At 39.5% G+C, this 14,916-nt stretch overlaps 2 protein-coding genes across 2 annotated transcripts in view; one reads left to right on the top strand and one right to left on the bottom strand.

The window, feature by feature from the left end:
* Positions 1-2,269: 2,269 nt before the first annotated feature.
* Positions 2,270-9,969, bottom strand: psma3 (proteasome 20S subunit alpha 3). The gene is made up of 11 exons (XM_080850358.1): positions 9,813-9,969; positions 8,846-8,928; positions 8,604-8,727; positions 8,232-8,333; positions 7,839-7,912; positions 7,369-7,441; positions 6,960-7,025; positions 6,808-6,854; positions 4,790-4,857; positions 4,151-4,215; positions 2,270-2,527 (listed from the first exon to the last, which is right to left on the bottom strand). The coding sequence occupies exons 1-11, from the start codon at positions 9,831-9,833 to the stop codon at positions 2,483-2,485; spliced, it is 768 nt and encodes a 255-aa protein (XP_080706484.1). The 5' UTR covers positions 9,834-9,969; the 3' UTR covers positions 2,270-2,482.
* A 1,989-nt stretch (positions 9,970-11,958) lies between these two features.
* The window catches only part of mipol1 (mirror-image polydactyly 1), a gene marked incomplete at its 5' end in the record, with an annotated part of 54,365 nt that continues 51,407 nt past the window's right edge, over positions 11,959-14,916 (top strand). Inside the window, 2 exons of the mRNA XM_080850155.1 lie at positions 11,959-12,014; positions 12,179-12,270. Coding sequence (XP_080706281.1) covers positions 11,959-12,014; positions 12,179-12,270 — 148 coding nt within the window. The remainder of the gene's footprint in view (positions 12,015-12,178; positions 12,271-14,916) is intronic.

Below are 14,916 nucleotides of genomic sequence, written 5' to 3'. Positions count from 1 at the left end.
CCAGGGCCTTCCTGTTAACATATTTTCAGATATGGCAGTGTTGATTCAGTGTGCACCGCAATAATATATATATTTATATATATTTGACCATTTTAAATATGGTAATCCTTGTCTTATCATAGGACATATGTTGCTGAGCCATAAAAAGTCCTTACCAAGCTTAATGTTTTCCCATTTGACTGCCAAATGGTGTGTACGACCTACCTGGAACATACTGTTTGTCCACAATCATGACAATCAGAATGAGCGGTGCTTCAAGATTTAATATGGCATACAGTTAAGATGATATGTGTTCTATTTTTAAGGGTTTGCTGTCTATGTTAGGCTTGTAATAGGTTCCTTGTTTGCTGAGTAATTAACCCAGCATAATGGGAGCCTGACTCCAACCCCCAACCTCACATGGTCATGCAGCAGCTGATTGCCACCTGTCCATTGATTTTAAGTGGCATGGTATGTTTTAAGGATTGGACACATTTCCGTTCTTAAAGAGTTGCCTTGTTGAAATTCAAGCAAGTGATTCCTCATATCTTCTACAGTCGCAAGGCACCCCTGACTCAGGAAAGGGGTATGAAGGCCATTACTGTACCCAATATAGTCACACAGGTAACTTTGATTCATAGTCAGAGCCATACGTTATTTTAACCGTGCCAAAATATTGACCAAAACATTGGAGGTTTGTGGTCATGACCAGAAAAGACATCCTACATGGGAGTTAATATTTAGCAGGTCGAGTTGCTTATCAGTATTGGTGTTTTAGCTTTGTGTATTTCTGTCCACTTGAGATATTTGGGCAACACTAACATGCTTCTTGGTGTCAAGCCAAATAAGTTGAAAAAGACTTTGAAGTTTGTTAGAATGATAAGCACTGTGATGTGCACTGTTGCATTTATGTGATCTATTATGCGCTCTCATCACTTGTTAATTTGGGAAGACAGACTTGCTTCCACCCACCTTCTGAATCAGGACTATAAAATGGCACCGAAAGTGAAGCGGGGATCTAGGGGAGCTCCTCAAGTGGGTTAGTCATGATTGGGGTCCCAGGTGCTTGGGAACCTAATGCAATTTACCCCTTCAGAATGTATCATATTTTTAGCCCATTCCAACAGTACACAAGGTCATTGTTTAGACAGAAGCCTTTACACCGGACCTCATCATTTTAGCCATACTCCCGCTTATTAAGTTGTGGAAGTCTCTGTATTAAACAATGAATCTGTGAAAGCATTTGCAATACAAGTCATAGGATTGACCAATGGACAATACTTGAACTTGGTTAACACACTGGCGCTTGTAGCTGAAAGCTATGTATCTGCCTAATGAGATCATTGCATTCTGAGACACAGCTAGCAGTCATGTTCCCCACGTGGTAGTTCACATGAGAATGCAAATAATTAGCTGCTTGTAATTGACTTTTAGCCAGAGGTTGTCTGAGCTTCCGCCATCTGTGGCATCACTTTGAAATATTTTTCCTTCGCTAGATGAAACCTACAACACACATAGCTTTGAATCTGATATTGGTATCTCGGTGTTGCCATGCGACATGTAGGCTTGATGGTGTGGTGGGGATACTCAAGAGAACTGATGTAAACAGGCAGAGTTGTTAAGGGTGGGGGGTGTACACCAGTGTTTGATCAAGTGTATATTGTATGTGATTCACCACAAGTAAGTTAGAGTGCAGCAAGGCTGGCATTTTGTATGGTATACACTGGTGGATGGCACTGCTCACACCCGTAGTACAAGGTTCAAGTCCTTGCAGTGTAGCAAACCACAAATGCACCTATGCTGCACTGGGATCCAACACAAGAGCTGAGGTATAATGACGCCTAACAAACATGTGGACGGTTTGGAAACCATCTCTGTCAAATGCTTTAATCATTTTCTGTACTGCAATTTGCAGACTGATTGTCTGAGGCTAATTGGCACACTGGCTGAAAGGAAGCCTTTCTAGGAGCGCATTTAGGCTATGCATCAAGATATGCTTTACAGTACTTCAAAAATAAAATAAAAAATACACTAATTGAATCCTGCTTCAACTGCTGCAGGTCTGGATATCAAAATTTTGTTATTACACAGGGGAAGTAAACAGGTCTCTCTATTCTAATAAAAAGGTGCGAGTGAGAAAGCATGGGATTTCATAGGTCCTGCTAGGCCATTTACAGTACTGAGTTTATCTCTACTGTGACCGAATTTGTTTGGCAGTGAGTGAAACTGAGTTGCCTATAAGATTACACAATTCAGTTTATGTGGTGGTAATAAAAACAACTTCACGGTCTTGTTTTCTGACCATTTTTATATGATGTCCAACATCCATCGTAGAGAGAATTCAAAGAGAAGAAACATACGAATGTTGTGATCCAAAGCACTATAAAACATACAAAAAAAAGAAATCTTTGCCTTGTAAATCTGGGGGAGAGGACTAGGAGAATAGTGGGTATGACAGTAGTCTGAGGGATAAATGCACGTGTTGAGGCTGGGCCAACAGGCTTTACATGTTGTCCTCATCAGAGTCATCCTCCTCCTCCAAGGCATCCTGTTGGTAGGAAGAGGGCAAAGACAGAAAGTCAATAAGAACACGGCATAGAAGCATTTCAGCAAAGGACTTCAGTACAGCGTAAAAAGTTGAATGAATGACAATAACACTTCAACCAGTTAGAGCATTTTGCTCAGAGATGCTGTTATGTCTTGACGTTTGTTTGCTGATGCTCAATATCAAGTTTCTTATGTCATAAGAAGGAAGGAAAATTATTCACATGTTATTAAAATGAGAATGATGTCTAAAGGCCATTTCATGTCTCAATTTCCTTCATGGCAATTCAAAATTGGTCCACAAGTTCAGTCCATGTTATTAACCTGCCATCATGAGATTTTCATGGCTGTTAACCGAAATAAAAAATAACAATACATGTATTAAAGGCACCCAGTGCAACTTTCGAGGCTTAAAAATAAACGTTCAATTTCTAGTCTTTTTTTACACGTAGTAAGTTTCAATAACTCCATACCATTACATATCGACATTCAAGGAGCAAAGATGAGACGTCGTTGTGTGGTGAGAACTGATAGAAAATCGATAACAACAACAATCGCCGCCATTTTCTTTATTTTTTGTGACCCACAATAAATAAAGCAGGATTCCAGTCAATGGAAAAATGGCCTTTCCCCACCGGTGATTGTTGTTGTTTACGATATTTTCTATCAGTTCTCACCACACAACGACGTCTCATCTTTGCTCCTTGAATGTCGATATGTAATGGTATGGAGTTCTTGAAACTTACTACGTGTAAAAAAGACTAGAAATGTAATGTTTATTTTTCATTGAATGTTTATATATAGTTGCACTGGGTGCCTTTAAACAGTATAGTTTTTTTCCCCCATTTGAAAAAAACATTTAAAAAAGGTTAAATTCATGATGAATATTCTAGTTTACTACTGTTGTCTTTTGCATAATAAATGCTGCCACTCATATAGCCCTCTTTTGTATGTGTTAACAAAGCGCATCAAGGTGATAGCGGTTTGCTCTGTGGCATAAGTAAAAGCGTGAGTGTAAGTTTAGTGTCAGAGTGTTTCATTCGGGCAAGTTTGCAGTAAAACATTTCAGGATGTTCAGAGCTTAGCAATATGTGGATACTTTTAAGACCTGTCCACTGACGACTAACAGAGGTGTTGCTGTAGCAGCAGAAGGTAACTGGGGAACCTCACTTTGGGCCACTAAATGTCACATTCAAGGTATGTATTCACTACTGAGGATATTGCACAACCTACATGTCAATTCTCCAATCAACACAAACAAACTGCCAAATATAAGGCAAGCAGAAAAATCTAAAAGCTACAGGTTCATTACCAAGAATGCAGGAATAACAATGCATAACTTTGCCACATTTAGAAAAAAAAATGTTGTTTATGTAGGCTACTCAAACTCTTGTCCATCCTGGGTTATACCCAAGTCATATCCTTGAAAACTAGGGGGCCCCCTAGATCCCTTTAAGCACTAAGAACCCTTATAACAATGCACGTGTTCTTACTTAACTAGATCTTTAAGGTTGTAGGTTGAAAAATGTCTTTTCCAAACTGATGTGATTGGTCTTGTGTGGGCAAGCAGTGATGTGCACCGTGGGCAATGATGCAAAAGAGAGGTGCTACGAGGACTGGATCTTACCTTGGCGTACTTCTCGGCCTCTTCTCTGACGTCTTTGGGGACCACCTCGTGTCTTCCTTTCGTCACTGTTGAAGGAAGGGAAGACAAAGTAGGTTGTTTAGCTTCAAACCCTGCATGGTTAGAAGCAGCACAATCATTCTGATCACTTTAAGGCCAGAAGTTACTGGTTGCAGGTCAGAAGATGCTTTAGAAATCCAAGGGTCAACAGCAACAATGAGTGTTCCGAATGCAAGTTCTACGACCAAATACAAGCCTTAAGCAATTTTGTGGCATCATATCTACAAAAATGTTTTCCTTCCAACCTTTCCAAGAAAAAGACCTTTAGGAATGGCCAACACAGCCTCTAACCTACTTAAATCCAGAAAAGTTATTTTAGCGAGAAACAGTGGATAGTCATTTGAGTAAGAAAAGAGACAACTATAAAGGTTACAATGACAGTCATATAATGTCAGAGCTGGTGTTTCCCTTTACCAGAAGTAAGCTTTGCAGACCCTAACATTCCTTCCACTACACGCACGCGCAATATGAGAGATAGAATGATGGGTGGACCTGGATGTAGGGATTTTTGCAGCTTAGTTACTCCACAATTACATTCCATGTCAACATTTTAAGGTAATGGATAGCAACACATTTCCTTACCTTCTCCTACCCAGCTGAGCTCCAACTCAAATGATTTGTCTTTGACTTCATCATGTACAATGTAGATTCTGCAGGAAGAGAAAAATAAGATGAGACAGGGCCCCGTAACAGTACCACAACTTAGTTATATGGAGATGTCTTTGGAGTCAGTAGCCGGTTAGCAACATATTAAGAAGCACTACAAATAAAAAAAAATGTTTTGTTTTAATTCAGAACACATCTAATTAATTAGGTGTTACTAAATACACTCTGAGCCATCATGTTTTGCTTTGCCATAACAACATTTCACATGACTTATATGAATCACGTCAAATCAAAGCGTCCCACATTGTTGTATTGGTGAGACAATGTGGCTAAGCAATGTAGTCATTCATAGCCCCTCTCACATATGAACTCCGTAACAATGCCAGATGGAAACAATCTCTAATGGATAATGAATTTGTATTCCCACTAAGCTGTCAATCACAGCAAAGTTCTGTGTGTCGGTCATTCATTCCCACATGAAACCGCATGTTACGAAACACTGAACGCTGAACCTCTGTGAGACGCAAGGCAATCAGCACTGTTAGCAAAGATTTGCAGTAAAGTGACCGAAAGAGCATGCAAGGTCTCACGCCAGTTACTATCTAACTAGCTGTTCCTAAGGTGGGTTAATATGAACTAATTAGCTGATAAGTTCAGAGGCCAAACAGCAAAGCTGACAGGCACCGTGAGTGTTTTTACCTTTTCCTATTCCAAGTTTTTAGTTCAATTGAGGAGACTGTTACATCAGCAAGATAAATGAAGTTAAATAAATAATTTAAATCGGTAAAAAGTTTCCTGAGCTCCCTAACTAGCTAAATTTGGTTACTACACCCATGACGCCAATATGACATCTTAACATAACTAACGGCTTTCAGTCTAAGTGGGAGTGACAAAAGAAAAATAAAAGCCGTAACATTTATGGCAAGTGTCAAGTAACCGTGTCAAGTACCAAGTTGTCAAGAAACTTCCTGTAAATGGCAAGTACTCCAAATATACTAACCTATGAATATATTATTCCTACAACTGAATCCAGAGAAGCAACAAATATGGCCAACTGGTTTACCGTCTACCCTCTTAAAGAAGGACATTCTGAGCCCCTAAGATGGCCATATTAAAAGAAAAAGGGCTGATAAAATAGGAGCCACAGTCTTTCATTATGGCCATATCTTTTGAATGAGGATGCATATCAATATATAAATATAGATATTGATCATGTATATCCCCCACATTTTATCTCAAAACTCCTCTTTTTAGCCAGTGGGTTCTTTGTATAACACCTAGTCGAACTGAAACCTGAAGCACATTTAGCAACCCATGCTCAATTGCATGATTTACTTCAGTGTTTCCCAAACTTTTTACAGTACCGTACCTCTTCTCATATTCAATCTCCAGCTACTTACCCCCCATATATGTATATTCATGTTCGTAAACACAAGAGAGCTAGTAATAACTGTACCGCTGCTAACATCCTTATCCTAGGTAGTCTTGGAAGAGCTACCTGGGTCGCCGGCAGGTGCATCCGCGATTGTAGGCCTTTTACTAGTAGTAGCGGTTGGTGTCTCTACACCGGGGATTAACTCTTTTTAAACATTTATCCGTTTTCATGTAGTAACCAGAATGAGCTCCCGCTTATCTACACAGGGAATCAGCAAGTGGAATTCTGACGAGGGAGCTAACCGTTGTGCGTATATTTTGATTAACCTACCACTAGCTATTTTTGGCAGTGTCATTATTTCGCTGAACACTACAATGTAAACATGAGTGTATTTTGGCATTGCGACTGGGCTATTGAGACGTCATGTCTATTTATAGGAGAGTTTGTGAATGTATAATGGGCTGTTTCACTTTGAATATCACAGTTTTCCCCCGTGTACACCCTACGTCCCTTTGCGTACCCCAGTTTGGGAAACACTGATTTACTTAATGACAATGCTGCCCCCTTGTGTGCAATACTGTCCATTGAACATCAATGTCAACAAAAAACACAGACTTACATTTTGGCCACCTCTTTCACCAACTCCCGACAGGTCATGTCTTTCATCTACAAACAAAGAGAAGAAAGGAAATGGGGATATAATATATTTAATAAACAATCAGGAAAGGCATCAATTTGTTTTTTATTAGGGCTTCTGAAGAAAATGCTCACGTTAAGTTTTTCAATTTCTGTCTTGGCTGCCTGCTTGGCCTTACCGATGGCACAGCCCCAGTAACCCTAAACACAGAAAAAATAAATGCAAAAGCAGAAATATTATGTTTTCATTTTATTTTGATTTTTTTTCTCATTTTTAACTGATTATAACACAACCTAATAATGCAAACTAGATATTTCCCCTGTCAAGACTGATTACCCAATAACAATAACCACCTTTATATTTTTACCTTAAAAAAAGCATCTGGTTCACATCAGCCCTCTGCTCGTGCACATTACAGATGATGAACCAGTAGTACTATTTGCATACATCAACCCTGCTGACATGTCTTACAAACGTATAGCACCACATTAGAGTTTAGTTTTACAACTCTGAATGGACGGAAATGTGCCAGAAAAATCTTACGTATGAAATCCCTGATGGGTCTACCATGTACAGCTGTGGGCCGTCATCTTCATCATGTGATCCCAGGATGAAACTGAGAAAGGAAGATCAGATGATTTTTTTTTTCAATGCAATAACTTACAAGACACTTTAACATACAACATTATACAGAACAATTCCTGCGTTGTACAAGTAAAGTACATGTTGAAACAGAAATATATCATCTTTGAAGCTATTCATGCTTTTGAGCTATTTAGCCATCTAAGCATGTTTGTGGCTTTTCCACACTTTCCGCCTCTCTTCAGAGAGCGTAGCTATTAGTTGTATAGTCGTATAAAAGAGGTCTATTCATTATCGCACAAGGAAAAAGCACAGGCTGGCAAGGTTTTAGCCAGAAATGTATGGATGTAAATCAGTGGACCGATTAGGTAAAAACTCATTTTGGTGATCCACCAGCTGTTAAGGGTTTTCTAGTGTCTACTATGCCTCACCTGCAGCCAAATGGACGCACAGCGCTGTATAACGTGTAAGCATGGACATACATGGCCACTCTGTCTGAAAGATGCTGTTAGAGAGAGAACTCGTTAAACAAAACATTCCCATCACTGACTGTACTTTTTACACATAATTTTTTTGGGTGATGCATACGTTAAAAAAATAATGTAGAATGTAAAATGGCAATTATATCCACATTCATCAACCAAAATCTATATCTCTGACTCTGACTAATTGTATTACTACAAGAACTCTCCCTCTCTCATACCAAAAGATTACTTGAACTCAGAAGTTAGTTTAACATTTGGAAAAAAAATCAAATACCTTTAAGTTCACCATCACAAATATCATTGTAAAGGCACTGTGTGAAGCAGGTTTTTATGTCTTACTTTTAAGGGGATGTCGTGTCCGTAGTTGGAGCGGAAGTTAGCAGCCTCTTCCCGGGCTACCTCAGAGAGAGAGCGAGCATCAGCCAGGAGCCCTGCCACAGCCTATGGAACAAAACACGGTTCAGCCAATACACCCTGAGCATGATGCTGATAGAGACCTACTGTTCTGAGCCTAACAAACCCCGCTGCACTCTGCCTACAAGATCACAAATGCAACAATGCATTGCACACCTAACAATATCAAATGGTGGTCATAACAAAACATCACTGATAACATTTGCTGATGCACACATATGATACAAAACGCACATAGTAACATTTAGACATGAGCCCTCCCCATCATGAGAGTGACTGGCACTTGTATTTTCTTACCATTCCAACATGACGGTCAATGTTAAAGATGCGTTTGTTGGATCCCTGTTCATATAGTTTTGAGAGGACTAGCTTCTCAACACCAAACACAATACCATCCTTGCACCGGATTCCAATTGCTGTACTGTTGAGTACAAATACAGCAATTATAGCAACATGCCATAACACAACAGCAGCCAACAGAGATTTCATTTAATTCGTTTAAAATTGCCTATTAATTGATGTTTCAAATGCATTTTCACCTGCTGTTTTCGACTGCTTTCATTGCATACTCAACCTGGAACACTCTACCGTCAGGTGAGAAGGTCGAAGCAGACAAGTCATACTGTTGAGGGAAGACAAACGTGAGCGTTTTATAGAATGTGGCCTAAATGACAGTTGACTAAAGAGACAGTTGTGATTTCAAAGACGGACGTCAAGGAATACAAACAATAACAAATGAAATGCCATTTCCTATAACAAATGAATGCATACTTGAATGAAGAAAGACCGTTCTCAGCATAGCAGTGTGTCCTTAACGCCAATTAGAGAAGTCCCAATTAAACTTGAAACTGGATAATATCTTAGCTACTTGGTACACGCGCCTCGTCATTCTATGTTAAAATCACTGTCCCTCTCATTTGCTTAAGCAATTCCTTCTTTCCTATTTTTCCTATTACGACTTCCATGACATCAAGTTACTTTCGATTTAGTTAGCACATTAGGTAGCTAATTCACTTGCTCTCAAACCATTCATTGTATGTGACTCAGCACACAGTTAGCCTGCTAACTATACCGCACAGCGCTGTACATGTTAGCTTTGCTAGTTAGCCGGCTAGGTAGCGGTTGAAGCTCTAAAAGTGAAACTGTGTAGGTATTATTTCCTTAAAACTTGATAAGGACGAATAATGCGTAAGAAAACATGTAATATTAGTCCTTCAAAGTTACCCAAATGAATCTATCTACACACTAATCTGATAGAATACTAGCTAGCTAACGTTAGCGAATACAACTGATTGGCTTTTTGAGCATCTTGTCAGCTAGCCTGACATAGGCCTCAATGGAATTCAATGTGTAGCGGATAATAAGCTAGCATAAGCTTCCGAGGTACCAAGATACACACGGACACATTTGACAAAGCATTTCCAAACTTTAACATCTAGCAAATTACATTATCATTCAAACCTACTAATAAAAACACAAATCCGTATATGTAATCGTGATACTTACACCGGTTCCGATGGAGCTCATTTTGTAGCCCAAGTGCAAAGTATCAACTCAAAATTTCAGTCCCTGCAACGCGCAACTCCTCAGCACATCACTTCTCCCTCTCTGACTTCACAAGAAAGACGCTCCTGATTGGTCGATATCAGCATCGAATGAAAATGTGGATAGTTTTCCTTCTGAACAGATCTACGAACATAACTTTATCGGATTTGAAGAGAGTTGTGTGAATAACATTCACGTAAACTAGACTATTTTAGATGATAGTCATTAACAACATCACAATGTTTAATGATGGTTGAATGATTAAATATTTCGCAGGCCAATTAAAGTCACCGTGACCTTTCTTATAAATTAGGACGAAACATTATTATGGGCTACCATAGGCTACAGAGTGAAAATAGAGCTACCCTCTAACCCAAGCCTCCATCACACTGTTTTGTTGCCCTCCGTGGTTACAAACACCTCTGTGGTTTGTGAAGGCAACATTATTAATTATTTATCATCTACTGCTCTCTAGCGGGTAAGTAGTGCAACAGGACTTCTCCACTTCCTTAATGTTTCCTCCCGGTTTGCCAAATGGAATGAAAAATGCTAAGCTAGCTAACCAAAGCTTGATGAAGTAGACTGACTTAAGCGTTTCAGATTTAAAGCTAGGAGAGGCACTAAATGCGCCCCTTTGGAAACGTTCTTTTGGTGAGTATTGTGCGACAGAAAGCTGCTTTCTCGATCTGGCAGTAGGGTGCAAGAGTTTTTACCACAAACATTCCTGGCTAAATCTAGTGACTTAGTGAACTCTTCAAACTCTCTGGAAAGTTTTTTGCACGCATACTCTGATTTTAACTCGTATTCGTGAAAATATAGCATAACGTTTCATAATAGATATAAATTATATAAATTCAACGGCTACACATGTTCAGTAGGACATGACAGATGGTTTTTGTAAATGTCTCTGATACTATTGTAAATATAATTTAGCATTAACTATGTTGCGTCAGCTGATCTGTAACTGTACTACTGCAGCATAGTCTAAATGTAGATGGGCTAGTCAACTAATGCTATGCTGTGACTTGGAAAACCTCGATGTGTGGAAATATTCGTGAAAAATTATAACAAGACCGGTGTCAAACTGTCAGAGGCTATCTGCATGTGATCTGAGAGTCTATGCCTAGGCGTCTCTTGTTGTCTTGGTTATGGCTCGAATTTCAAATGAGATACATCCTTAGAGATAACCAGATAGCATCGCTGGCGAAGTCTTGGTATTAGTGCTGCATGACCATGGATAACAGAAGCAGAGCACATGATGTGAAATATGCACTTCAGCGGGCAAAGCACAAAATATCAAGCTTGGAGCATGAACTTTCTGTGAAGTAAGTAGTAGACTAAACATCCACAGCTAAACTCTCAGATTACCAACCATTACACTGTTTAGATCTCTTAGGAGGCTGCTATGGCTCAATGTTATTTTGTTGCATACATTTCCCGGTGGTCACTTTTCTATTAACTGTATAGTGAATGCAAAAATGGGGTTATTAATCTCATGAAATTAAATAACTGTGCTAAATGACCCCAACATACCATGAAGGTGTTGCAGCAGGCTCTGAGGTCTTCCCTTCACCTCTTATCAGAATAGTAGCGCTACACAATGATCATTTTTGAATCAGGTTATCTTAAACACTACAACTCCTTTCTGTCCTGTTTGACTGTTGTGCAGGCGCTTTCATTTTGTGCACAGACAGAAACATGATAGTACCCCTCTCCAGTGGTAGGTGATATGCCTTGTCCTTCAGGGGAGATCCTAAGATGGTAATAGTACCACAGATGAGCTTTTAGAGGATGGACGTATTTGTTGAAAAGATGGGTACATGTATAGACAACCCCCGTTATGTATTTGAAGTTGCTTTCAGTTGATACAAGACTTCCCCATAAAAGCAACTTAACGTTCAAAAACATGGTCAAAGGCACGTTTCAAATGCTAAAAGAAAATATTTTGATGCATCCACACACTCTGAAAGATTGTTGTCATAATTGTATAACTTTTTCTCAGCCTTGAAGCTGTGTAATAGGAACAAGAGCACATAGGTTTCTTTGTGGCTGTAGCGCTAAATATCACAGCCTTTACCCCATGACCATTTAAACCCTTGGTTAGATGATGGCCTTCAGCTGTGTGTACATTGTGGAGGAGATTAGCGTGACCCATGCAGAGTGGTAGTAGAAGGCATATGATCAGATTTCTGTGTTTTGTTCCATGGGTCTTTAGAGTAGGGGCCAAAGTCTGCAGGTTTTCTATAGGCTAGCCAGCTACTTATGTTGTAGGGTCTATTGCATCTTAGCCTGAGTTGGTCACTTATCACTTTCTTCTGCTGACCCAGGGAGAGCTGTTCCGAGAGTGAGGAGGAGCATCATCCTTTGACATGGGTGAAGAAGCCAGAACTCAAAGAGTCCCTTTTTGACATGTACAGAGGTAATTTTCATCAATATCAATTACAATCTTTTTTTTCTTGTATCATGTTCGGTTCTTTATTTTTTACTTCATGATCTGCACTAGAAATTGATCACTGTATTGATAATACAGTAATTAGAAAATAAGTCTCTTTTGTAAATTACCCTTACCCTACATCAAATATTCAAGCAGCACAAATCAATGGTATTAGGGACATCGATCTATCATATACATCTTGTCTGTGAGTGTTTTACTTAGGTTATGTACCTTTTGAAGGATTTTAAACTACATTTGACACTTAAAGCAGGGCGTGAGAACCCAAATCACAATATTTGCAGACTTTAACTGTGCACTTTGTTAAAAGACATGCTGGGGGTCAGTGTTGTTGATAAATGTGGCTATCATCTTAGACTGAATGCCTATGAATAATACTTCCTATGCAGTCAAGTTGGAATAGATGTCAGAGATAATGCAATGCATGAGTGCATAAGAGTTTTGCTGGAATGTAATGACTGAAGACCAGAGACCTTTGAGAAGTTTAAGCTAGTTAAGGGTAGGCTTACTTAACTTCCATAACTTAATGCAATGGTGCAGTGAAGTATGTACATTTAACCTATAGAAAATACTCATTGTAACCTTTTTTTGTAATTGGGTCAATGGAGGCTTGAATTTAGATACAGGTATGTAACGTAATTATTGTCAACCACTAGAGGGCATCCTCACCATTTCAAAAAAGTGATATGGGCTGTGAGTGACATTGTAATCCTGCCTACTGATTTGGTCATTTTGAGTAATTTAAAGTGGATGCAGAAGGTGTCAAGGGAATTAATTAATTAATGTTATAAATGTGCAACAGTGAACATTAAATATGTTCGCAATGAAATAGAATTTAACGCTGTTTAGATATGGTTGCCAGAGAAATGGCTAGTTGATGGCTGTATGTAAACAGCTTAGTGATGAGCACAATAAGCTTCTGTAATATTGTTATCACCCTTGGCAATTTCCTTGGCAAATGAACACATAAACAGCTCACACTGTACCTCAGGAGAGAGTTTTGCACTGTTGTCTATTATTCCAGCGTCACACTATTCTCAGGGCTGTCAAGTTTGTATTGGTGGTGTAGCATGGAGAACTGATGCCTGTTGCGGTGTCTAGTATAAGTGTGTATCAAGCATTCTGCGCCGTATTACTCGTGTGAGGACACTGATATTCACCAGATATAGTGGAGTGTGTTTAACCCTTCCAGTAGGCCCATAAATCACCAGCATGGCACAATGCTAAGTGAATTGCTAGGGCAGTTATCTTTATAATGGGGGCAATTGCTGTTCTCTTGCCTCTGTTTGTTTAACCCATTGAAATGGACAAAGCACTCCAATAAACACTTGTGTCCGCTGGGAAGGAGTGCTGTTATATGAGGGGCTTTCAGTAACAGAGTTAGACAGGTGGATACGGAGGGTCACAGAAGACACTACTTATTTAATATTTTGATATGGGCTCATGAGTCGGGTACTTTTGATGGTAACTGGATCATAATGTAGGCCATTTAAAAAAAAATGGCACTTTTTTCTTGTTTCCTTTGTAAAACGTTTTTTGTCCATGTTAATTTTAGGTGTAAGGGGGAAAAACAAATGATCGATGTTGATTATAGGACTTGCCCAAATCCTTAAATTAACATGACTGTGTTCCACAAATGTATATGTATGTTATGATTTTATGTATAATATTTAGTTTGCTTTAACTGACAAATAACATGAGCTAATATAGGAGTTCACTATGTCCTTGCCTGAACCATCATTATACTATATCAACACCTGGTCAGCTGACTGTTTTGGTGCATGTCAGGTGCGTGGTAACGGCACGCCGAAGGCCACCTCATAGCGCCGTACATCCTGCTTAGGCTCGCCCCGCTCCACCACATCCTTTTCAGCTGGGTGGAGGCCATATCGCTGAAGCAGGATGTGACCTGCCTCAGGTCCTGTAACCGAACACGTAGGGCATTCTAGCTGCCTATCTGGATTTCCCTATTCAGTGGTGACTCTCTGCCGCTGAATGTACTGGCTAACCGCCTCCGCCTCTGCCTCCTCCTGTTCAAAATTCAGAACATTATCAAGTCATCCCAATCAAGGCCCTAATCTGGCTTGTGGGTTGATTTAATGCATGGTTATTAACCTTTTCCACAGAGTGTGTGCATGTGTGTGAGTGTGAGAGTGTTAGTGTGTGTGTGTGTGAGTGCATGAGTGAAGACAGGCACTGATGAGCCAGTGGATCTTACTGGCAGCCATGCGGTAGTGGTGGGTCTGCTTTAGCAAATCCCTAATTCCTCCTAAAACAAGAAACACTTTGCTTCTGTGATTTCATTCACTTTAATAAGACCCTGCACAGGTGAGAGAACAGGTGTCAAATCCCCATGCCTAGAAGGGATTCTTTGGTGTGGTTCTTCCAAGGATTAATGCACATTACTTTGGAAAAGATTAGCTGTCCATCATTAAAATAATATCAGTCTGGTTTCATTTAATGAGCACAAAGGTTGATGTCTCTTTGAAAATGATCGCTCAAGCTGACTAAAACTTCTAGTGTTAATGTGATGAAGAAAATGTTAGAAAAACGCAGATTGAACAATAATGGAAATTGTTCATGCAGATTAAAATATGGCCATCAAAAGCAATC

This window comes from Sprattus sprattus (assembly GCF_963457725.1).
Source record: "Sprattus sprattus genome assembly, chromosome: 13".
NCBI lineage: Eukaryota > Metazoa > Chordata > Actinopteri > Clupeiformes > Clupeidae > Sprattus > Sprattus sprattus.
Note: the sequence above shows the minus strand (reverse complement) of the source record. Positions and strands in the feature narration are given on the sequence as shown.

Coding starts and splice junctions, on each gene's coding strand:
- psma3 (XM_080850358.1), bottom strand. CDS start 9,833: ATGAGCTCCATCGGAACCGGT. Junction 8,728..8,845: donor AAAGCAGTCGAAAACAGCAG/GTGAAAATGCAT, acceptor TGTACTCAACAG/TACAGCAATTGGAATCCGGT. Junction 7,026..7,368: donor ACCCATCAGGGATTTCATAC/GTAAGATTTTTC, acceptor TTCTGTGTTTAG/GGTTACTGGGGCTGTGCCAT.